The sequence below is a fragment of the Temnothorax nylanderi genome, unplaced genomic scaffold (assembly GCF_030848795.1).
Source record: "Temnothorax nylanderi isolate EJ_2023f unplaced genomic scaffold, tnyl_v1.0 TNYL_tig0324_pilon, whole genome shotgun sequence".
In the NCBI taxonomy this organism is placed as follows: Eukaryota; Metazoa; Arthropoda; class Insecta; order Hymenoptera; family Formicidae; genus Temnothorax; species Temnothorax nylanderi.
This window is the reverse complement of record NW_027249386.1, coordinates 37,895-63,793: the sequence shown is the minus strand read 5'-3', so window position 1 is coordinate 63,793 and position 25,899 is coordinate 37,895. Positions and strand designations below refer to the sequence as shown.

The window sequence follows — 25,899 nt, the reverse complement described above, 5'->3', positions numbered from 1 at the left end:
CCACTAGAGCCATGTAACATGGAAAGTTTTTTCCGAAAAACTGCGCCCTCCGTGCAAGATAGGCTCTTGTGCGGAGCAAACTGGGCTCCGTCTTTCGGAAAGAGACGTGAAGCCGTTGGTCCAAAGGGTTAAGTGAGAGGAGAAAGGGTAGTATTGGATGAGAATGGAATAAAGGGTTGGGAACGTCCCTACAAAACGCCTTGCAACCCTGAGGGGAGTCAATAAACGTATTTATCTTTTACATCATTTGTTTTTAATAGTAATTAGAAATTTGAAATTACATAATATGATCTGTTAAATTGCTTATTTAAAAGTAAATAGCAATACATTTAACAATAAATAGAAAGAAGTATAATGTTTATATTATATAAGATTCTATTCTGCGTATCTCTTTAGCATAATTTTATTAGTGTTGTGTAAATGTTTTTTTTTTTCATATGGTCACTTCAAATATTTCTAATTATAAGAGTATATAAAAAAATTAAACAATTATTTTATAAAATTGCATATAATCTTCTTAGTAGCGTGCCTAACATTCATTAATTATTTAGGGCAATGAGGCAATGGCTTTTCGTCAATTGGATATTCTCGTTAACTCCAAAAGGCAGAGAACAAAAAAAGGTTTTGAAGGTATTACATGGATTTACTGAACGAGTACGTAAAAATGTTACTTATAATATTATATTTAGACATTATCTACTTTGAAAAATTACAAAAAATATTCCATGCCTCGTATAGAAACGTAAGATAATATTATAAGATAATTCATAAATGTTGACAACATATTGCTAATGCAGTCATTTAAATTATTGATGAAGAAACATTAATGTTGTATTTAGATTATTGCTGAGAGAAAACTTTATCATGATCGCACTAATAATCAATACTTGAAAAGTTTCGGTAATGATACGTCGGCGGAGAGAGATGACGCAGAACCGATAGGATGTACGTAACGTAATCAGTAGCTGTTTTTAAAACATCTTGTCGATGTTTAATATTATAATTTACATTTTACAACTAACTAATATTAGCCAGTTGAAATTTGAAACGTTCCTTTATTCTTCCTACGCTGAAAATGATTTATTCCATTTCTCCTCCCAGACAGCACCATGTCCAAAATCGGAACAAACCGGATAAAACGTCTTTTCAACGTCTTTTAGCCATCTTTTAGTAAGACGTCTAAAAGATGTCTAAAAGACGTCTTTTAGACGTCTTATGTCCCGCTTTTAGACAAGTGTGCTGTATGGGCTTTGGCATAGAGAAACTTCCGAGCGTCATCCACAAAATTTAGTCACATAATTTACGTCACGTAATACCACGGTCGTATACACAGGTCTGGCAACTCCGGTGGTGGGGGGTGACTCACTTATTGAAGCACGGTCGTCCACTAGATCGCAACGACAGCGGCGGCCAGACGGTGAATTACAAAACGCGCCAAATTTAAGTACGGTTATAACGAGACAAATAAAGAACGCGATGCTGACTGGCGGGCAATAAATTCGTTGTACATGCAGGCGAGCACGATAAATATGACCGAGTCTTATTATACCGTGATTTTAAATAACGTTTAGTCGAGTGTCTTTAGCTACGGCATGAGACATTTTGATGATATTGGTGTTCGATTCCGGATGAATCATTCACCAATGAATCATTGATACAATTTTAACATTATTCACTCATGAATAATGTTTAAATTGTATCAGATTTGAAAAAAACACATTTCAGGTTTACATAGTAAAGAAAAAAATACAATATAACATTATTATATAAAGAGCAGTTTATTCATTCGTCAATTTTGACAGCTTTTTTTTACAACAAATTTTTTAGTTAATTATAAGTTTTGTTGATGAGCGTGTTGCCTCATCCTTAACCGAACGTAATAAACTAATGCGAAAGATAGTATGTCAGAAGCGTGCTCTTTGCACGGAAACGTAAAGTCATACGTTGTAATAACGTCATCGAACGTTAAATCAAAAACATCCACATGATATGCATATTTTGCGAAGCATGCTTCTACGTGACGGATGAGATTAAAAAACCTAAGATTGGCGTGAATCAAGCCACCACGAGTTTTTATATCAATCAGTTTCGTTGCCGCGTTCGGTACTGAAGCTCGACTGCAGGAATCAATTTTCACAGCTTTTATACAGGTGTCGCACGAGTTATAAATTTTTAGGACCTGCTTGCACAGATATCCTAAAATTAAAATCGAATGGCTTCAGCAAATTGTTCAAATGCTTGGAATGACAACTTGAGAGCAAAAACATATACAACTACCATAGCAGAGAGTAGAGAGTTTGCCATCACTACTTTTAGGCCCGATTGCTCAATGTAGATTAACTTTAAACTCGGTTTAACTTACTTTTATCCTTTTCTAGTTCGAAGAATTAGAAAAAGATAAAAATCAAATTAAACCGAGTTTAAAGTTAATTTACATTGGTGTAATCGGACCTTAAGTTAATGTACGATTAAGGTAACTTGATACAAGTCCGTCAGTAACGCGACTGTAGTTAAATTTTCGTACAGTTAATTTTCATAATACGGAAAAAAGCCAAAGAACGATAATTAATAATTAAAAGCCGTCACATAATTAATCCGTTAATTGTCCCAAAGTAAAAACCGTTCCAAAATTCGGAATGGGAAAATGCAGCTATATCTCGACTTATCCCCGTCAGATCACCTTAAATGAAGCATGGAAGCGTAACTACTACATACGACTATATATACGACTATATACGATACTATATACTATTGCGCACTCATAGCTAAGACAGTACAATAATAAATGTTAATACGTTTGAAAGTTACCAACGGGTTAGTTACGTGTGAAGCAGCGTACAGAAAGTTAGTTAAAAAAAGAAACCTGTAACATAATATATGATACAGTCAAGAGTGGGAGAAAGGACGTCATCAGGATCAGGGGTATATTCTAATTATGTCGTCGGCATCCCAATTCTCATACTCCAAACTTGCATCCAACTTTTCTTTTATTTGTCGACGATATTTCGCTATATTCGCCTTTCTTTGCAGCTAATTCCCATCTGTTCAACCATTCTAATGAATTTTTCAACATCTGTAAATAACAATAATCAAAATGTCTGGGTAATCAACATATTGATGATCGTGGAGACATTGTCTCGCATGGTAATCGTCCTATGACATTGTGCATTTCTTAACTCCGCGATAATCTGAATTCTTAAGTATTGACATTACTTACCTTAAAGTCTTTAGATAACGGGGTAAGTCCTTCGTTGGGAGATTTACGATTTAGTGCGTCAAACAGAGACTTCAGTTTTTTTGACGTTTATTTTAGGTTCTTTGTAGTAATAATTCTTATCAGAACTTACTCGCAATTGTTTCTTATTATAGAGCCGGTTCCGAGAAGTCTTCATTAGATGTGGCACATCAGAAAATACGAATACTTTACGTTTGCTGTCCAATGGGTGGCTAAACTATGTTTTTGTGTTTTTGATGGAGCCCATGATGCCCAATAACGACCACATCTTTTTATTCGTTGATGCACCGTCAGCAATGACCCCGTGAATTTTAGATCCGCTCTCTTCGAGATACACGATGGCTTTTATCACTAACATGGCGAGTTGCTCCCCTTGAAAAAAATGTGAAGCCGCTATTCCTGGTGTAGTGGCACTTAACCCTTTGCGGCACAGCGGGATAGAATCTATCCCACCTAGATTACCACCATTTTTTCCGTTTTTAAGCCAGTTTTTAATCGATTTTTTCGGGTTTTTTTGTAATTTCAATATTGTAACATGTCAGAGAATCTAAAATTACACGCAATTGGTGAATATTGTCACCGAATTTGTTGATATCAATAAACAAATGCTAAAAAATATCACTTTTTAAGCGAAAAATTCATTATTAGGAAAAGTATTTACCGAATTCATGTATAATATCATACATAGGGGTTTTCGGGGTCGCTGATCACGAATATGACCTCAGATTTTCAAAATTTAAAATGGCGGATCCAATATGGCGGACCGAATTTGTAAAAAGCTTTTTGCTCAAGCTGAAATTTGTTACTCGGGGGTTTTCGGGGTCGCTGATCACAAATATGACCTCAGATTTTCAAAATTTAAAATGGCGGATCTAATATGGCGGACCGAATTCGTAAAAATTTTTACCATAACCACCATTATTTTATGACATTGATCCGCCATATTGGATCCGCCATTTTGAATTTTGAAAATCTGAGGTCATATTCGTGATCAGCGACCCCGAAAACCCCCGAATGACAAATTTCAGTTTGAGCAAAAAACTTTTTACGAATTCGGTCCGTCATATTGGATCCGCCATTTTAAATTTTGAAAATCTGAGGTCATATTCGTGATCAGCGACCCCGAAAACCCCCGAGTGACAAATTTCAGCTTGAGCAAAAAACTTTTTACGAATTCGGTCCGCCATATTGGATCCGCCATTTTGAATTTTGAAAATCTGAGGTCATATTCGTGATCAACGACCCCGAAAACCCCCGAGTAACAAATTTCAACTTGAGCAAGAAAACTTTTTACGAATTCGGTCCGCCATATTGGATCCGCCATTTTGAATTTTGAAAATCTGAGGTTATATTCGTGATTAGCGACCCCGAAAACCCCCGAGTGACAAATTTCAACTTGAGCAAGAAACTTTTTACGAATTCGGTCCGCCATATTGGATCCGCCATTTTGAATTTTGAAAATCTGAAGTTATATTCGTGATCAGCGACCCCGAAAACCCCCGAGTAACAAATTTCAGCTGTTTTCCGTGTAAAGAAAAATGTATGCTTCAAAGGGTTAAAGAAACGTACACTATTTGCGAGAAGCATTTTGAAGCACATTATATTATCAGGAACTACATCAAACATGATGCAATTGATTCCTGCAGTCGAGCTTCAGTACCGAACGCGGCAACGAAACTGATTGATATAAAAACTCGTGGTGGCTTGATTCACGCCAATCTGCAATCTTAGGTTTTTTAATCTCATCCGTCACGTAGAAGCATGCTTCGCAAAATATGCATATCATGTGGATGTTTTTGATTTAACGTTCGATGACGTTATTACAACGTATGACTTTACGTTTCCGTGCAAAGAGCACGCTTCTGACATACTATCTTTCGCATTAGTTTATTACGTTCGGTTAAGGATGAGGCAACACGCTCATCAACAAAACTTATAATTAACTAAAAAATTTGTTGTAAAAAAAAGCTGTCAAAATTGACGAATGAATAAACTGCTCTTTATATAATAATGTTATATTGTATTTTTTTCTTTACTATGTAAACCTGAAATGTGTTTTTTTTCAAATCTGATACAATTTAAACATTATTCATGAGTGAATAATGTTAAAATTGTATCAATGATTCATTGGTGAATGATTCATCCGGAATCGAACACCAATATCATCAAAATGTCTCATGCCGTAGCTAAAGACACTCGACTAAACGTTATTTAAAATCACGGTATAATAAGACTCGGTCATATTTATCGTGCTCGCCTGCATGTACAACGAATTTATTGCCCGCCAGTCAGCATCGCGTTCTTTATTTGTCTCGTTATAACCGTACTTAAATTTGGCGCGTTTTGTAATTCACCGTCTGGCCGCCGCTGTCGTTGCGATCTAGTGGACGACCGTGCTTCAATAAGTGAGTCACCCCCCACCACCGGAGTTGCCAGACCTGTGTATACAACCGTGCGTAATACTTATCAGTATAAAATTATCTTTTTCAAAAAAGGTAAAAAAAGAAGACGCCAAGTACACGCGCAATGTATTTTGTAAATTCAAAAATCCAACCTAAGTGGTAGCTTTAATTTCTCCTTCACAAAATTATTATACAAACAAATTTGTGTTACCTAACTCAACCCAAGTAACATGTATTTTAAAAAAAGATGTGAAATCTTTAAATTGCGCCAATTGCAAAGAGAATATATATATATATATATATTACTTTGAAAAATAATTGTTGTGCAACTACTTAAAAAAAATAAAACCCAAGTGGTATATATCTTTGTGTTCCCATTCAAGGATCTTCCTATTCCAACCCAAATGATAGTAGTTTTAATTCTCCTTAAAAAAATTATAATGTTACAAAGAATTAAAGAGGTAACAGTACAAAATAAAAATATTTAATTAAAATAAAATAAATAAATTTTTCTTGTAAAAAAACTTGGCACTGCTTTTTTACTCCCGTCGCATTCTTCCCTAAATTATGTTTACTGCTTTTTTATTTAATCAAAAATTGTAGTAGGGGAGACTGGGGCAAACTCGACACAATTTTTTCAAAGGCAATTTTCAACAATTAATTAAAATTTTCAAGCAAATTTAATGGTACACATTTAAAGAGCGTTCCTTCAGGTACAAAATTGCTTAAGGAAATTTTGCTGTACGTCGCTTAGTTTTGCCCCCAGGAAAGGAAAAGTGACGCGAAGACAAATTTTCAAATTGAAAAATGCCGGGGTGAACTCGACACTTTGCCTGATCGACACAATTTAATCTGGAACTTATTTTTTATTGTCTGAAACTAAATATACATTTGTTTATCGTGTATTTAGAAAGTACCAAAATTTGGAATTAAGTAAAACAATAATTGGAAATAATGAGAACAAAAATTGTTGAACATTCAATTATTTTCATCTAAACTCATGTCTGAAAAACAATTTATGCAAGTAAATTCGCGATTATACGTGCGCACACATTTGTCATGGGCCATATAGCTGCATCACAAGCATCGTTTATTATTGGGAGCCAATAAAACAGCGTGTCGACTTTGCCCCGTCGACTTTGTCCCAAACGTCGTTTTTTACTTTTGATACTCAAAAATATAAAAATTTTAAAAATATGCAAAAACTATTATCGGATTCGTATAAAGCATCGAATTTCCCATCAAAATCACTTACCGGTAGATTCGCAAGAGTAAAGCTCGATGAAAGAGTAGACATTTTCGAGAGATCAGAAAAATTACTTTTCACTATCAAAAACGCTTATGTCGCGTTAAAAATTACACTATAACTCAGAAAGTTATCAAATTCCGTTGATAATACTGGCACATAAAGACGCATTTACAGTAGGAAAAGCAAGTTTCTACGATAGATTTAAATTGGCAAAAAGCCTAGTGTCAAGTTTGCCCCGGTGTCAAGTTTGCCCCGGTCTCCCCTACTTTATTAAATTTCGAAGTCTGGCAGCACCAAGTTTTTTTACAAGAAAAATTTATTTATTTTATTTTAATTAAATATTTTTATTTTGTACTGTTACTTCTTTAATTCTTTGTAACATTATAATTTTGTTAAGGAGAATTAAAGCTACTACCACTTGGGTTGGAATAGGAAGACCCTTGAATGGAAACACAAAGATATATACCACTTGAGTTTTATTTTTTTTATAGTAGTTGCACCAACAATTATTTTTCAAAGTAATATATGTATATTCTCTTTGCAATTGGCGCAATTTAAAGATTTTACATCTTCTTTTAAAATACATGCCACTTTGGGTTGAGTTAGGTAACACAAATTTGTTGGTATAATAATTTTGTTAAGGAGAAGTTAAAGCTACCACTTAGGTTGGATTTTTGAATTTACAAAATACATTGCGCGTGTATTTGGCATCTTTTTTTACCTTTTTTGAAAAAGACAATTTTGTACTGATATGACGCATTTTGTAGTGTTAAGAAGGGATCGACAAAGAAATTTTTATTTTTTATTTTTTAATTATTCACGAAATTAGCAATAACAAATTAAATTTTTATTAAATTAGCAAATTAGTAATAGTGACAAAAAATACTTATTGCATAAAAATTAATAATATTATGGTAAAAATAAATTACAGAAAACTTAAAAAATTGGTAATTTGTCAGAGAAAAATTTCTAGTTACGTGAAAGTTAGTATTTATGTAAAAATTAATTAATTTTTTTGCAAATTGGTAATTAATAAAAATAAATTCTTTATTAAAATAATTAATAGTTTGTCAAAAGTGAATTACTACTTATTTGAAAATTAATAATTAGTAGAAAATAATTATTAATTTTTTTAATAATAAATAATTAGTTTTAGGTAAATTACTTATTTTAAAAATTATTAATTGGTTTAATATAAATAATTTAATTTTTGTAGTTAAAAGTGGTTTAAAAAATAATTATGTTAATGTTATATATGTATATGGGGCATTCTACGTCAGAAGAAGACCCCCTCTGTCCAAAAATGGTTTTAACCGAAAAAGCTCTACTTTGGCTTAAAATGTAAGTTATTATGTCTACTTGTAAGTGCAAAGTGGCACCTTTTGAAATTGCAAATGGCGGATCCAATATGGCGGACGATTTAAAAAAATCAAAAAAAGTAACCGAATACGCTTGAAAATTTTTACTCGGGAGTTTTTTGGGTCGTTAAATACGAATTTGACATCAAAGTTTCAAAATTCAAAATAGCGGATCCCAAATGGCGGACATATTCAAAATTTTTCAAACAACGGGCGGATTTGCTTGAAACTTGTTATTTGGGGGTTTTTGGGGTCACTGATTATGAATCCAAAGTCTGACTTTAAAAATTCAAAATGGCGGATCCAATATGGCGGACGAATTTTTTTAAAAACGAACGAATTCGCTTGAAACTCGATCGTTACTCGGGGGTTTTTGGAGTCGCTGATTATGAATGCGAAGTTGAATTTTAAACATTCAAAATGATGGATATAATATGGCGAGTGATTTGTTTAAAACAAATTATACATTGTAGACAAGTGTTGATCCTGCAGAAGCATTAGAATACCTTTTTATAAATAGTTCTTTATTACTGTTTGAGATAAAGCAGTGATGTTTTAATATCCCTGGTACAGCTGGAGCCTTGTCAAATCTTTTTCTCAAGAACTTTTCAATTTTTTCGTGTTCTTTGCGACTATAAACAAACAGTAATAAAGAACTATTTATAAAAAGGTATTCTAATCCTGTTTAATGTACCAGCTCGCGCAGAAGCCAGGTCTAATGATTTGATGAGGGAACTAACACGAAACCAAATAGTGGACTGCTCAGAGATTGTGTATTCGCAAAGAAGTATATAACAATGGAAGAACATATATCGTATAAATAAATAGAATGCAATAAAGTAAGCTGTTTCTTATATAATGCAAAGAAAAAGTAATTAGTCGCAAAGATCCCTTCCGTAATATTTTGTTACGTATCTGTCTCTTAGTAACACTTATTTCAAGAGAATGATTTTTGTGTTGTGTATAACACTGAGTTGAAGATGATACGTATCTCGAATTATCTGATTTTGATATCATGCAGATGTTCAGGAGACTAATTGTTTTGCTTTTATCCAGAAAAGGATCTTAATTATCAAACATGTATAATGAACACAATATATGTCAAGAACACAGAAATAATATAAGATATAAGACGAATAGACTTAATGTGCCAACTCAATTGGTCTCTGATATATAATCTTTTAGAAAACAACACTACTCAGTTTCTCAAGTTAACCAGTAATACAAGAGATAATAATATGATAATTATTATTCTCAATCTCAATGAACAATAGAATATATTCAATGTAAGGCAGTGTTCATTAACAGTGACACGTTAAGTCCGTTCTTAAAGAAAGCAAATATCGCTCAAATCATTATATCTAAATCATACCTTAAAGTAATCGCTAATGAAACGCTCGCCCGAATGTATATGAACTTATCTCTTATCTTCGTTATAAAGAAAACGCTCGTAATAATGTTAAAGAAACGCAAACGACAGATTTGTACTTGAATCGTGTTAAACAATTAATGAAACGCTTGTTTACAAAAAGAAAAGATTGATTTGATCACACTCAAGTATGTAAGGATTAACATAACGTTGTTAATGAAAAGTATTATCGTTACATTTAATGAATCAAATAGAATATTAAAGAAACTTTATCGACGATCGCCTTTTTTACCAAAGAAATAGTTTAGAATTATAGTTACTAAGCTCAGTATTTTCAATAAAGTCTAATGAATCCAGCAGATTTATCTTATCGTCTTTGTAAGCGATGAATGATTCTCTCGCTCTCGGATTATCTGGAACCAATGATCGGAAACGTGATATGACCATGCGGTCGTCTCACAAGGGAACGGTCGGGGGTGTCCGAGACCGATTTGGATGCGCTTTGGATATGTTGTTGAGCATCAAAAAATATTAGACTCGTATTTTTTTTTGCGGCTTATCTCGACGTTTAGGGGTTGAAACAACCCCTCGAAAATAACGGATTTTATAGTTTTTAGCGAATATCTTCGAAAATATAAGGCGTATGAAAAAAAGTTTGGTACAAAAGGTTTATGGCTTTTTGTGCTCTTTACAATGGCGTAATCAGATTTTTCAAATTTGTCACATTTTTTAATTTAACCCCACCCCCACCTATTATTTTTGCCAAATATAACAATTTTTCCAACGCAAATTTAAGAGCGTCAAATGCCAAATACATCCATGTGTATTTTTATTATGATACCATTATTAGATTTTTGGCAAGACGAGATGATATGTGGTATAGGCGTCGCGCTGTAGGTAGGTGTTGCATTATTTCTGTTCAAGTTGCGCCGTACGCTTAAAAATTTCCATTTCAACTCCGGGATGACCGAAAGCGCTGATGCGAAGGCCAGCGCAAGGCTATTTCGAGAGTCCTGGACTAGCAACGGAATGTCGACTCCGACATTATAAATACCGCCGAATTGTATCGGGCGGGCAGTCGCAAATTGGAAAGAGACGGTATCAAACCTAACAAAGACCACTCCATTAATTATAAAGTGCGTATTTATTTATATAATTAAAGTTCGAGACAAATATTTAATTTTAATATCTTTCAGAATGAAGTTTAATCCATACAATGTAATAATGCTACTTTCTGCAACTTTCACTGCTTTCAACTATTCACCAAGTCCGACAACTTCGGAGAAAGAAGAAGTAAAAGAAAACATTGAACGTATACTGCTTGACATACAAAACCAAGAATTTGACGTAGAAGAGGAAGAAACTTTAGGTTTTTATGATATATATGAGATTCCAGAACCGGAAAGAGTTGATTTATTTGAGGAAGATGATGGTAAAGTATATCTTCCGGAGGAAGTTACTTGCAGCTCTGTTGAGGCAACAATATCAAGTGACTATAAAAGGCAAGCTGTGGAATACTGGAGGAGTGGTAAAACAAGGGGAAGATCGCTTGAAGGAGTTAAACGAAGGTACAAAAAAGTTACATCAATACGACAACTAGCACGATGGGAGAGCCAAATTAGTGAAGGTGGTAGTATACGTTCAATGTTTTCTTTTACTTCTTCTTCCTCCGAAGTTGTCGGACTTGGTGAATAGTTGAAAGCAGTGAAAGTTGCAGAAAGTAGCATTATTACATTGTATGGATTAAACTTCATTCTGAAAGATATTAAAATTAAATATTTGTCTCGAACTTTAATTATATAAATAAATACGCACTTTATAATTAATGGAGTGGTCTTTGTTAGGTTTGATACCGTCTCTTTCCAATTTGCGACTGCCCGCCCGATACAATTCGGCGGTATTTATAATGTCGGAGTCGACATTCCGTTGCTAGTCCAGGACTCTCGAAATAGCCTTGCGCTGGCCTTCGCATCAGCGCTTTCGGTCATCCCGGAGTTGAAATGGAAATTTTTAAGCGTACGGCGCAACTTGAACAGAAATAACGCAACACCTACCTACAGCGCGACGCCTATACCACATATCATCTCGTCTTGCCAAAAATCTAATAATGGTATCATAATAAAAATACACATGGATGTATTTGGCATTTGACGCTCTTAAATTTGCGTTGGAAAAATTGTTATATTTGGCAAAAATAATAGGTGGGGGTGGGGTTAAATTAAAAAATGTGACAAATTTGAAAAATCTGATTACGCCATTGTAAAGAGCACAAAAAGCCATAAACCTTTTGTACCAAACTTTTTTTCATACGCCTTATATTTTCGAAGATATTCGCTAAAAACTATAAAATCCGTTATTTTCGAGGGGTTGTTTCAACCCCTAAACGTCGAGATACGCCGCAAAAAAAAAAAAACACGTGTCTAATGTTTTTTGATGCTCAACAACATATTCAAAGCGCATCCAAATCGGGTAGGTTCTAAATCGGGTTTTTTCGACCAATAAACGTCGAGATAAGCCGCAAAAAAAAAATACGAGTCTAATATTTTTTGATGCTCAACAACATATCCAAAGCGCATCCAAATCGGTCTCGGACACCCCCGACCGTTCCCTTGTCAGTGTTAGATCGTCATCTAACGCATTCTCATAAACGATCATTGGTTAAAGCAAAAAAAATTGACTCGTTACCTGATTACTGTCGACGACAGTGCATACAGTCTCATGATTTACGGCCTCGATCAAGATCGAAAGGGCCTTCTCTTGAATGAAAATATTGGTGGTGTTACCAATCTCGCCAGAGCTTTCCAGAACGTTCCAGTAGAAGCTGCGTCGTCGTTTACCGTCTCTCTCTCTTTCTGGTCCTCGTTCAGTAGAATGGTTGATTCTCGATGTAGAATGTAATACGGCCTTTCAGAGGCGTACCGTCCTTGTCGTACAAATATTGATGCTTCAATCTAGTGAATATACGGAATTTACCAAGTGAAACGGTAACTCTTTATGACGCAATAGCTAACTCAACAAACGATCCGTCGCGGTGGACGTACGAAACGAGAGTGATCGCTCGCTGCGCTGCACGAACGGATACGCCCGCTTCCGCATGCGCATTGATACATTTTCTACCGGTCGCGTTGCCCGGGCTGCCACGCGGTCTGCGCCGCGCGCGCAGTGAAGCATCACATTTGAATTGGTAGCGCTCGCTAGCATGGTCGCCATCTATACTCGCTTGCTTTTCGAACTATATTTGAATCTAATATCAACGAATACACAATCTCTGTCCTTGTTCTGATTTTCTTTAAACATCTCCAAAACTCGAGGTACGTGATTATAAATGCATGCTGATTATAAAGAGTAATGCATGCTGAACACGAATCCAGTGTAGATATTTAATATTTCATGGGCGATCAAACCTAAAACTGATTTACCTCAGGGGGTAGACTGTTTAACCCCGGCATTTTTGAGATTTCAATTTTTCCACCGTTGTCGTTTTTGCTCTATACCGGTTAAACAAAGCGACGTAGACAAAAATTTCCTATATAAATTTTGTAGCTAAAGGTTCACTCTTTACAGTGGTATACCACATTTAACTACAATTATTTATTTTGTTGTTAAAAATCGGCACCGAAAAAAAACGGACCGTTTAGCCCCGGTCTCCCCTAGAGCTTTTTCGGTTAAAACCATTTTTGGACAGAGGGGGTCTTCTTCTGACGTAGAATGCCCCATATATATATATATATATGTATATATATATATATATATATGTATATATATATATATATATATGTAATTTCCCTGTGACTAATTATTCATTATTGAAAAAATTAGTAATAATTTTCCACTAATTATTAATTTTCAAATAAGTAGTAGTTTATTTTTGACAAACTATTAATTATTTTAATAATAAACAATTTATTTCTACTAATTACTAATTGGCAAAAAAAATTAATTCATTTTCGCTTAAATACTAATTTTCACTAGTAACTAGACGTTTTTCTCTGACAAATTACTAATTTTTTAAGTAATGCATAATTTACTTCTGCCTAAATATTATTAATTTTTACGTAATTAGTAATTTTTTGTAACTAATAACCAATTTTTTAATTCAATAAAACTTTAAGTAAATATGTAGAATAACGGCACTCTCTGATTCTTTTGAAATTTTCGAATTTTTTGTATTTTGGATAGTAAAAAAGATTCTCAAAAGGAAAATTGTCGCTCATGTTCCGTTTGTTTATAATTAAAGTACCACAATGTCGGTAAGTAAAGAAATAATAATTTATGAATATATATTTGCCTTCTTACTATTAGATCACATGTTATTTACAACTGTATTCAATTATATATTTTAAAAATATAATCTTTGTTAAAGCATAGGATAATAGAAAGTATAAATACAGAGTATTCTCTGCTTTAACCAAAAGCATAAATTGTTGTCTGCTTTAATTGTAATCCTTTAAATCAAAACATTTTTCATAAATAAAGGGCTATGTATTCATATTACCAATTATATCTTGAATTGCAGACAAGGACTATTAAGGTGGTTCAAGCATTTAGGTCAAATGTAGATAGCCCGGAAAATATGATATTAAATGAAAGGTTAACGTTCCTAGAGTGTGTCTGAAAAATTTCAATTTTTTTTACCGCTTGGTTCCGGAGATATATGTCCGTAAACTTTGCCAATTTTACATGGTGATAATAGGGAAAGGAGGGTCAGATCGCACATTTATGGAATACGTTCATACTTCTCGAGTAGATGAACAAATAAAAAACTGTTTAATCGATGCAATAAACATTTCTAAAGATACTGATGCGACACCAAATTGATTGACCGTACCGTATATAAATAAAGCGAAACTTTCGACAAACTTTCGGCAACTTTCGACGTTTCGACACGATCCACGAGAGTCATGGCGGCCGTCTTGAGTGGCTGCTTGGCAACGTCGCACGCGTCAGCTGACGCACAAGACGCGTGTCCTACCATTCTCCCACCGTTGAATGGAGGTTATAAGGATAACATATCTTTTTTGGCAGTTGTATGAATATATTCACTATCGCGGAATTGTAGAAATTGTGACGTATATTTTTTCTATTTTAGTATATTTTATTCTTTACCGGTGTGATCATATTTATGGTTATATCACCAACTCTAGTCAAATTTGTGACTTTGCTCTGATATTTTCAGTTTATAGCAACGGTTAAATGAGAAAACACCTTACGGAATAATTAATTTAAATGTATGCTGATTTTTACATACTAAATCATTCATATTTGTCACTAGTAGGCCAGTCATATTAGACATCGAACCTTCCAATTACTCTTTTCAGGTTGCAACCACCATGAATCGCTTTGATTTAAGGTGCTGTAAGTGGGATTAATTTTGCTTCGCATAATTAATGCGCATTAAAAAGTTATTAACAATATTATCAACAAAAAACGCGATTTTTTTTATTTTTTCTCAAATATCTCGAAAACTAAGCAAGATAGGGTAACTAACTATACGTACCTTTTTTGTAGAGCGTAAAATTATCTACAATAATGATCAGAACAACATTTATCGTCAAGTCAGTCGTTTAGCTTGCACGCGCCGTCAAAGTCCGAGACTCGGATTCCGAAAACCCTCGATTTCATCGTTTTTTTGATGTTGCGTCGGTGATTTTTTTCCGTTATTTAAAATGGAATTAAAAATTCCCAAAAAATCACACATCATCTGAGAACTACAAAGAATACTTTTCAGGGTGTAACCGATTTTTTAGACCCTTTTTCTTTAGTTTGTAGCTATGTAAGCAAAAAATTTTGATTTTTTGGACTACTCTTAGTTTTTCGCTGTTTTCAGGCCTTAGAATTTATTTGAGACAAATTTTATCATATGCATCTTGTTGTGGACGAAATTTGCAACAAAAAAGGACCCTTGTATTTTTGTATAATAATTTTTAAATAAACAATTTGTTAATAAATAAGTAAACATGAGAGAATGTGTTGAAAACGGCTTTGCAATATGGTTCAATAATAATACGAAAAATTACGTAAATTTTAATAAAAAATAATTATTTTAGTGTAAAACAAGCGTTATCCGACCTGTACGCAATATTGGATAACTTTGCGCGTCAATAAAAAAATCAGCGTTTGTCGTACGAAAAAAATACAAGGGTCCTTTTTTGTTGCAAATTTCGTCCACAACAAGATGCATACGATAAAATTCGTCTCAAATAAATTCTAAGGTCTGAAAACAGCGAAAAACTAAGAGTAGTCCAAAAAATCAAAATTTTTTGCTTACATAGCTACAAACTAAAGAAAAAGGGTCTAAAAAATCGGTTATACCCTGAAAAGTATTCTTTGTAGTTCTCAGATGATGTGTGATTTTTTGGGAATTTTTAATTCCATTTTAAATGACTGAAAAAAATCACCGACGCAACATCAAAAAAACGATGAAATCGAGGGTTTTCGAGATCCGAGTCTCGGACTTTGACGGCGCGTGCAAGCTAAACGACTGACTTGACGATAAATGTTGTTCAGATCATTATTGTTGATAATTTTACGCTCTACAAAAAAGGTACGTATTGTTAGTTACCCTATCTTGCTTAGTTTTCGAGATATTTGAGAAAAAATAAAAAAAATTGCGTTTTTTGTTGATAATATTGTTAATAACTTTTTAATGCGCATTAATTATGCGAAGCAAAATTAATCCCACTTACAGCACCTTAAATCAAAGCGATTCATGGTGGTTGCACCCTGAAAAGAGTAATTAGAAGGTTAACCCCCTAAATTACTCTAATATGACTGGCCTATAGTAACAATAGTTGTTTTTGTGACTTCAAATTACTGCTTGAACCACCTTAATTTGTTCTACTGAATACTCGACTGAATATAACCGTGAATCAGATACTATATTGAAGTTGTAAATAACATAATATAATACGATCTAATTGAAGTAAGAAGCGAAATATATATTCATAAATTATTGTTTCAATTATCATTTCCTTGATCATCATGATATTTTAAGTATTAATTAGAAACAAACGGAACATGAGCGACGGTTTTCCTTCTCAGAATCTTTTTTAGTACACAAAATGTACTAAAAAGTAATTAATATACTTCGGAAAAATCTTTATTACGCGATAGTGCCTGTCACGCGCATATAAATACGATAAATTTTTCAGAAAAATAGTGCCTGTCATACGTGCATATAGATACAGTCGATACAGATCACTTTCTCGACACTTTAACTTTTACAACTTTTACAAGACAGCATGTACGTATATACGTATGGGATTTTGGATACACCTTCTTTCTTAAAAATCTCGGCATTAGCTCCCTGCGGTCAATATAATCATGTTGATCACTATCTGTTATCACTTTTTTTCTTGAGGTTATTATCCCTCGGATGAAGAAAATTTAACGTGCCTCATTCCCGGCAATACAATAATACAGCACTATCACTATCTGTCACTATCCATTCTAGGTTATCTAGGTTAAAACTGAGCGCGCTGAACGCAGAACGCACTGTCTGCACTGAGCGCACACGTATGTATATGCTAAAGCCGATCCAGCCACGTAATAAAACGATTATATCAAGTTCTCAAAATCTCGGATACCTACTCGCAACTCGTCGCGTCGCGTAAAGTAAAGATACACGGTCTCGCTTCGCGTGTACTTTGGGGCGAGGACACTACCGTGTTTCTTTTAATATAATATAATAAAAAGATAGAAATGTGTAGATAGTTGTTATTGAATTTTATTGTAAAATATTTTTGAGTGTGTCATATATTTGTCTCCTCTAAAACATGACCACATTTTCGATATTTTGTAAGTCATTTTTAATTGAGATATATTTGTAGACGTGTTGTATAATAAATAAGTTACTTAAAAAAGACAAACTCAGAAGTATCTCTAAGCCAAAAGAAGAAATGGGACAAATTATTTTCAGCGTAGCAAGAATATTTAAAGTGGTCCGGGAGTAGGTTTTTTGTATCAGATCGGTCTTTTTTATGTATTTCGTGTTTGATACTCGCAGACTTCTATGCCAAAGAAGAAATGAGACACATTATTTTTAAAAAATCGTTCCAGGAACGTTCCCAACTTCAACCAGCAGAACCAGCTATAATATTATATAGTTTAAAATTTAAATGTAATTTAAATTCTAAACGTAATCAATGTTACGTAATGAAAACATTATAGAAAAATTAGGTTGTTAAATTGATTACTACATGCTTACATATTTCGATTTAGTACGAAGAAAACGGCTTGCAATGTTGGATCTTCTAATAGCGGCATCTCGCGAAGGTCTTATGACTGATTTAGATGTCAGGGAGGAAGTAGACGTTTTCATGTTTGGGGTACCTATTTTTGTAATTTCTCCTTAACTTTTCTTATTAATTATTTGGTTTATCGATAATATATAATGTTATATTGATACATATGATTATATAGGGTCATGACACTACAGCGATGGGTCTGTGCTTCATTTTTGCACTATTAGCTGAGCATAAGGACATTCAGGTATCTATCGTCAAGTGTGAGTCACCATTCCTAAGCAAGAAAATCAATTAATTCCAAAAGTTATTTATCAAACATGTATCAATGTCTAACTTTTTAAATATTCTTTTAAGTGTATGTATATCTATGTGCGTAACGTACAATTAGCTTGTCTGCATTAACCCATTTACTGCTGCTTTAGACGAGAATATTAGCGCGACGATATCGCCTGTCTGACGCTTTGGACGATCGAGTTAACTCGTTTGTTAAGAAAACTATTCAGACTCTCAGAAGTCAAGTTGTAAGCATTGTAATGTTGCCCTTTGTGTTGTTTCATGCTTTCAAATTTATCACACAGAAAAACAATTTATATAGATTAGTATTTTTTCTTTATGCATTTTTTCCTTTTACTTCTCCTCTTATCTCAAATGTTAATATAAAATAAAATATTAGTTGCTGTTGATTAAACAATCTTGATTTTTGGTCATATTTATAGGCAAATTATGAAGATTTGCTTGACAAACTTGCGGGCCAAGTTAACTCCAAAGCATCTGATGGGCAATATTGTCGCGCAAGTATTCTCGTCTAAAGTAGTTAAAAGGTTATAATAGGTAGCGGTATAATAAAATATGCATACACATACAAGTGGGATCGCGCATAAACACGCGCGTATGCTCGCGCATACGCACACGCATGCCTGCATGACACGTTCTCTCATATATTTTAAAAAATAAATAGATATTCTTCTAAATGTATTTTATATACAGAGCATTTGATGTTTTACAAGCTGTTATCTCTGAAAGTATTGGTTTATTGGTAAATCGTTTCAGATAAAAGTTGGAGGGTTTAAAGAGAGCCAATAGACGATCTTATTAGATTTTGGGTCCGGGGTTCGTATTGGTTCAGCAAAGCCCAAGTTAAATTTTTTAAATAAAAGTCCCTATTTTTTATTTTACCATATTTTATTACTAATTAATTTAAACAACTTTTGTCTGTAATATTTTTTCATTTGCCTAATACTTTTTAAGATATTTAAGGAAAACTTGATCATTTTTTCTTGATAATATTTAGCTTGCAATATCTCGATAATTATTTGTCGGAGAGAAAAGTGGTACAGGACTTTTTGACTTAATTTGGTCTCAATAATATGCTATTGCAGTAGTACCCCAACTTTTTTAAGTACTCATGCATCTCCTTGGATGTCTACATGTCTTGGATGTTTCATGTATACACAAATATTTAAAAATGTTGGAGTACTACTGCAATAGCATATTATTGAGACCAAATTAAGTCAAAAAGTCCTGTACCACTTTTCCTTCCGATAAACAATTATCGAGATATTGTAAGCTAAATATTGAAAAAGTTACCAAGTTTTCCTCAAATGGCGAAACTTCTGAAAACGTCCATGCTCAGATTTAAGTCAAACTTTGTAAATAGGTTTCTTTTAGATAAAAAAGACATATACCAAAAGGATTTTTTACGACTCCAAAGTTTAGCAGTTTTTTTAACATTTTTAACTTGCTGCCTCCACGCATACACTTTCTACGCGAAACGAGGTGCCACATGGGTTTACAACTTTCCACGCGTGGAAAGCCCACGCATTTATTTTGAAGGCACACTATGTGTCTAGTTTAACAATAGTGGAGCCCCCCGCAGGGGTTTTACCTAAATCGGAGCATGGACGTTTTCGGAAGAACAGCCGTAAAATATATAAAAAATAGAGGTTTTTATTTAAAAAATTTAACTTGAGTTCTGCTGGGCCCCACACAGACTCCGGACCTAAAATCTAATAAGATCATCTATCGGCTCTTTAAATCCTCCAACTTTTATCTGAAACATTTTTCCAATAAACCAATACTTTCAGAGATAACAGCTTGTAACACTTTAAGGACGTTCTCCGGCTCCAGTCGTGCTCAACTTGTATTTATGCTTAAAAAGAAAATTTATTTTACTGAAGTTAATTGTTTATATACAAAATATTATATGTAATAACATCTAAAAAATAAGAAGTTAACTTCACGCGTGAGAACTCATGCGGCGTTACCAAGTAACTGACGCCTCAGTTCTGTCACTCTGAACCGAGCGAAAAATTCATCAAATTGCGTACTTTACACAAGTATTTCTCGAAAACGAGTACCGCAAGGGTATTGACACTTATCGCATATTATTTCTATTCTTATGGAGCATCATATACTAGTTTTTCAAAAACATTTAGAAAAAACTTTTTTCACAATTTATTATAATGTCTGTTTCACAATAGCTCGGAATAGGAATCTCATGTTAAAAGTTGATACTTTGAAGCTAAGTATCTCGATTTTTAATACTGCAAGAGGTACTGAAATTTATACCATACATAAAGCATACCTAAATTAACATATATTCACAGTTTCAAGAAAATTTAGAGAAAATCGATTTTCTGGAGAATGTCCTTAAATTTCCCACCCTGTATACATATTTTAAACAAATTAATCGAGAAATTTGTGAAATAAATATTTTTGAAAATTTTCGGGAATTTTTTGTTTTTATATAAAAACATCAGAATAATAACAAGAAACGCCTTTTTAATTAACAAGGATTGTACAGGATCGTGTCAGGAACGAAGTCGATACTGCTTTGCAAAAGAATGGGAAGAAATTTACTATGAAATTATTGCAAGATTTACCATATTTAGAGAGATGTATAAAGGAAGCGTTACGCTTATATCCCAGCATATTTGTTATATCACGAATTCCTGGGGAAGACGTAAAATTACGTATGTATCTAACTAAATTTTTATTGTATGGATGTTTAAATATTACATTATGCAAGATGTCATCAAATGTATGAGTTAAATACGAATTATGAAATGCACACACAATATTCCTATATGTATATTTTAAAGATTTAAAAATTTATGTATTTTTATTGATGAAGTGTATGTATATAATAATCCGAAAATTTTGTATGTAATGTTACATATAATACCACAATATTTTTATAAAATAATGTTAAGCAAATAATACTTAATAAAATTTAGATAATAATTAGGGTTATATTTTTATATTATCGTGCAAGCTATAATTGGCATCCTATGTTGTATTAGATATATATCTAATTTTAAAATTTTAACGTTTTGAATTATTATTTGTAAATTTCATTGTGTAATATACTTTCTAGAATCATATTTGGTACCGGCTGGAACATTACTGCTTCTTAATATTTACGCAGTTCACAGAGATCCCAATTTTTGGCCAAATCCTGAAGTATTTGATCCAGACAGATTCTTGTCTGAGAAGATCCGTAATCGTCATCCTTATTCATATGTACCATTCAGTGCTGGACCACGTAACTGCATCGGTAAACTATGTTATTTTTATACCCTGATATACATATACTTTAAATATTTTGTTACATAAACAGATTATGATACGTACTAAATTATAGGCCAACGATTTGCTATGCTGGAATTGAAGGCAATGGTAGCTTCTCTGATACACAGTTTCTACGTAGAACCCATTGATTATTTAAAAAATCTTCGGATACAGGCCGATTTCGTACTTCGCCCTGCTCATCCACTTCGTGTAAAATTTATCCCTATCTATAAAACAAATGCAAACTTTTGAAGCAAAAACCGATTTAATAAACAATGCAGAAGATAAAGGGAATAAAGCTCCATTTGCCTATAAAACGGATAGCCAATAGCGTCGTACTGTTAACTTTGTACACGTCATTATATCGGTCACAAAATTAAAATATAAATCTATATATATATAATATATATATATATATATATATATATATAGATGTCCTGACTGATTGACTGATTCATCAACGCTCAGTTCAAATCCCTAAACCTATAGAAACATGAAAGGAGTATACTTTTTATGATCTAAGCATCCACTAAGAAGGGATTTTTAGAAATTTGACCCCCAACGGGGTGAAAAGGGATAAAATGTATTTTCACGGATTCCTCGACAGTCAATGCCGTCAAGCTTAAGCTAGTAAAATGTAATTTAAAAAAAAAGTAAAATCTTTAAATCTGCGCCAATTGCAAAGAGAATATACCCACACAGAATTTAATATTTCATAGATATCTATTAAATATCCCCAATGTATATTCATGATATCCACAAGATATCTAATAGATATCCATTAAATATCCAGATGTCCGCCACACGAGATCTAATAGATATTTATTAAATATCCATGGAGATATCCACTAGATATCCATTAAATATCCAGTGGATATTTATATAAATAATTGCACGTTTAGTGGATATTGATTAGATATTTGCGTGGATATTTATTCGATATTTTTTATTTTTATATATGTCCATTATATACAAATAGAACCCCATAAAGCACATAAACGTTGAATCAACATCTCAAAAATATTATTTCTCTAGATTTAAAAGAGGAGCCGGGTCCAAAGACCCGCGGATGTCGCGATTTTGCTTCGCCGGGGACCTGCTTATATTCGCTTCCAACAGAAATTTACTTACGAGTTGGTCTTACCATTATGCGCCGCTTAGCGGCGTCGTTACGAACTAGTAAATATCTGTGGTAGACATGTGGTAGATACTTGGTGAATATGGATATGTGGATGACACGTGGATATTTAATGGATATCCCTGGTGGCTATTTGAGAGATATGGATATGTGGATAACGTGTGGAGAGAGAGATATCATACTATAATATAAAACCCGACTGTTTGTCTGTCTGTCCGCGAACTACTTATTCGTTAATAAACCGAATTTCAAAAACTTGTATATAAAGTAGGGGTAGAATTTTCCGGTGATTGCCATGATGTGTATAATTTTTCGTTACCGATCTTTTTGGAAACCGATTCAGAAACCCAATTTTTCGGGAAATAATTGACCGAATCTTAAAGAATTATATATGAAATAGGGGTAGAAAAAGAACTAAAGAATGTAATAGAATTAGAAAAATTGCTAATAATAAAGGGGTTTCCGATTTCTGTTTAAAAAAATGTACGTGATTGCTCCAATTTCCGCAAATTTTGAAATATCAAGCTGAATTTTTTTTATGGATAATTTTTTGTTGCCGATTTTTTGAAAACCGGTTTCAAAATTTTTCAAATTTTTCGAGAAATAATAAGTATTAATGGACCGATTTTCTTGAAACCAGTGCCAAAATTTTTTTAATTTTTGGAGGATAAGTTTAATTTTTCATTAATGGATAATTTTTTAGAGGATGAAAGCGCGCGAAGCGCAGGCGAAAAAAAGAATAAATGAATTGATATTAAAACAGAAAGGCAGCAAATGTAAAACTAAACCCGGTAGAATTTTTAAACAAAATAGAAAAAAGAAGGAACAAAAAGAAAATAAAATGAAAGAAAGTCAATAATGGGGGGTCAGCGGAAAGTGAAAACGCGCGAGGCGCGAGCAAAAATAAAATTTAAAGACTTCAATATAGGGGATTACATTTTTGAAATATTTGACAATATGCTAATCTGCATCTATAATATTATCTATTATTTATTATTTATTAAAAAAGAATTCGAAGATGTAGATTACAGTTTGAGGAGAAAGAATATCAAATTTGGTGCTCATAATTAATGGGTGAGTTTGGGGAGAGGAGAATAGATTTTGAGTCCGCGCCTCGCGCGGGCTCAAAATCTAGTTTAATAAATATCTTTGGTAGCTATTTTGTGGATATGGATATGTGGATAACACGTGGATATCTAATGGATATCCCTGGTGGCTATTTGAGAGATATGGATATGTGGATAACACGTGGATATTTAATGGATATCCCTGGTGGCTATTTAAGAGATATGGATATGTGGATGACACGTGGATATTTAATGGATATCCCTGGTGGCTATTTGAGAGATATGGATATGTGGATGACACGTGGATATTTAATGGATATCTCTGGTGGCCATTTGAGAGATATGGATATTTTTACATTTAATAGATATCTATTAAATATCCACCATAAATATGGACGTTATATGGATATGTAGATATCCATTGGATATCTATTAAATATTATGTTCTGTGTGGGTATATATTGGGTAATTCTTCAGTTTAGCTACACCAGCACATAAATCGATGAAATTAGGCTTATTCGACGCGTTTTTGCGTAAAACGAAAGAATCTGGCAGAAAAAAGTGTCGCTCTGCCCCGCGAAGCAAGATATTAACAGTTAAAGTTGACCACTATCAGGTTATGAGACCTGTCATATCGACGAGATGTAGCGACTACGAACATGCCCTGTGACCATATGCGCATGCTCAGTGGCCGCACGCGCATGCAAGAAGTCACGTGACAACTGTTTGGTTGGTAAGTCAGAAGTGTAACATAATTCGAAATGATATTCTTTTGACGTATAGATTAGTGACGCGCTTTAAAAGTATTTCAGTGTTTAAAGCGCGTCAACTAACCTATGTAGGTTAGTAACGCGCTTTAAAAGTATTTAAGTGTTTAAAGCGCGTCACTAGTGTGTGTGTGCCCTGCTTTAATGAAAATCACAACTTCTATAAAGCAGGGCATACACACGTGTGTGTGTGCCCTGCTTTAACGAAAATCACAACTTTTATAAAGCAGGGTATATACACGTGTGTGTGTGTGTGTGTGTGTGTGTGTGTGTGTGTGTGACCTGCTTTAACGAAAATCACAACTTCTATAAAGCAGGGCATACACACGTGTGTGTGTGCCCTGCTTTAACGAAAATCACAACTTCTATAAAGCAGGACATACACACGTGTGTGTGTGCCCTGCTTTAACGAAAATCATTAAACAGTTAAATACTTTTAAAGCGCGTTACTAACCTACATAGGTTAGTTGACGCGCTTTAAACACTGAAATACTTTTAAAGCGCGTCACTAATCTATACGCCGAAAGAATATCATTTCGAATTATGTTACACTTCTGACTTACCAACCAAACAGTTGTCACGTGATCTGCTGCATGCGCGTGCGGCCACTGAGCATGCGCATATGGCTGCAGGGCATGTTCATGGTCGCTACATCTCGTCGGTATATGACAGGAATCATAACCTGATTCCTGTCAACTTTAACGATTAATATTTCGCTTCGCGGGGCAGAGCGACACTTTTTTCTGCCAGATTCTTTCGTTTTACGCAAAAACGCGTCGAATAAGCCTAATTTCATCGATTTCTGTGCTGGTGTAGTTAAACTAAAGAATTACCATATATTGTTTTAAAAAATAATTGTTGTGCAACTACTTTTAAAAAATAAAACCCAAGTTGTACATATCTTTGTGTTTCCATTCAAGGATCTTCCTATTCCAACCCAAGTGGTAGTAGCTTTAATTCTCTTTAACAAATTATAATATTACAAAGAATCATTTTAATCACATGAAATTAAAGAGGTAACAGTATAAAATAAAAATATTTAATAAAAACAAAATAAATTTTTCTTGTAAAAAAACTTGGCGCTACTTTTTTACTCCTGTCGCATTCTTCATTGTGCAGAGGCCTTAATAATAGTAACAGTGAAATATTAAAGATGAATAGCGCGCGTGTAGCGTGCGTCTGTGATGTCTATCAATGCGACAATTTAAGTAAGAGAAAATAATGGCACAAATATGCTGTACCTGTAAGAAAGAACTTGGTATAGAGGAAAATATGACTTTTCATCGGTAAATATTCAATGTATATTATATTACATTATAGAATAAAGTTAACCAAAAAAAGAACGTTTTTCCTCTCCGTGAGATTTGCAAGTAAAAATATTTATTCAAAACATTTTCTGCACATGCAAAAGAATATTTAGAAATTTTATTATATGAAAAGAGTAGTAAAATGTCAAAATGTGTTAAAAGGTTTGGAGGTTATAATAACGACGAACCTT

The 25,899-nt window shown here is 33.6% G+C and overlaps 1 protein-coding gene across 12 annotated transcripts in view; it reads left to right on the top strand.

Annotated features, from left to right (window-relative positions):
• LOC139781236 (cytochrome P450 4C1-like) overlaps positions 1 to 25,899 on the top strand; it is a 71,869-nt gene that overhangs the window by 44,317 nt on the left and 1,653 nt on the right. For all 12 annotated transcript variants that reach the window (XM_071720069.1, XM_071720065.1, XM_071720074.1 and 9 more), the window contains 6 exons: positions 552 to 654; positions 840 to 945; positions 17,834 to 17,940; positions 18,035 to 18,103; positions 20,663 to 20,831; positions 21,236 to 21,415. In XM_071720069.1, the coding sequence (XP_071576170.1) occupies positions 552 to 654; positions 840 to 945; positions 17,834 to 17,940; positions 18,035 to 18,103; positions 20,663 to 20,831; positions 21,236 to 21,415 (734 nt within the window). The remainder of the gene's footprint in view (positions 1 to 551; positions 655 to 839; positions 946 to 17,833; positions 17,941 to 18,034; positions 18,104 to 20,662; positions 20,832 to 21,235; positions 21,416 to 25,899) is intronic.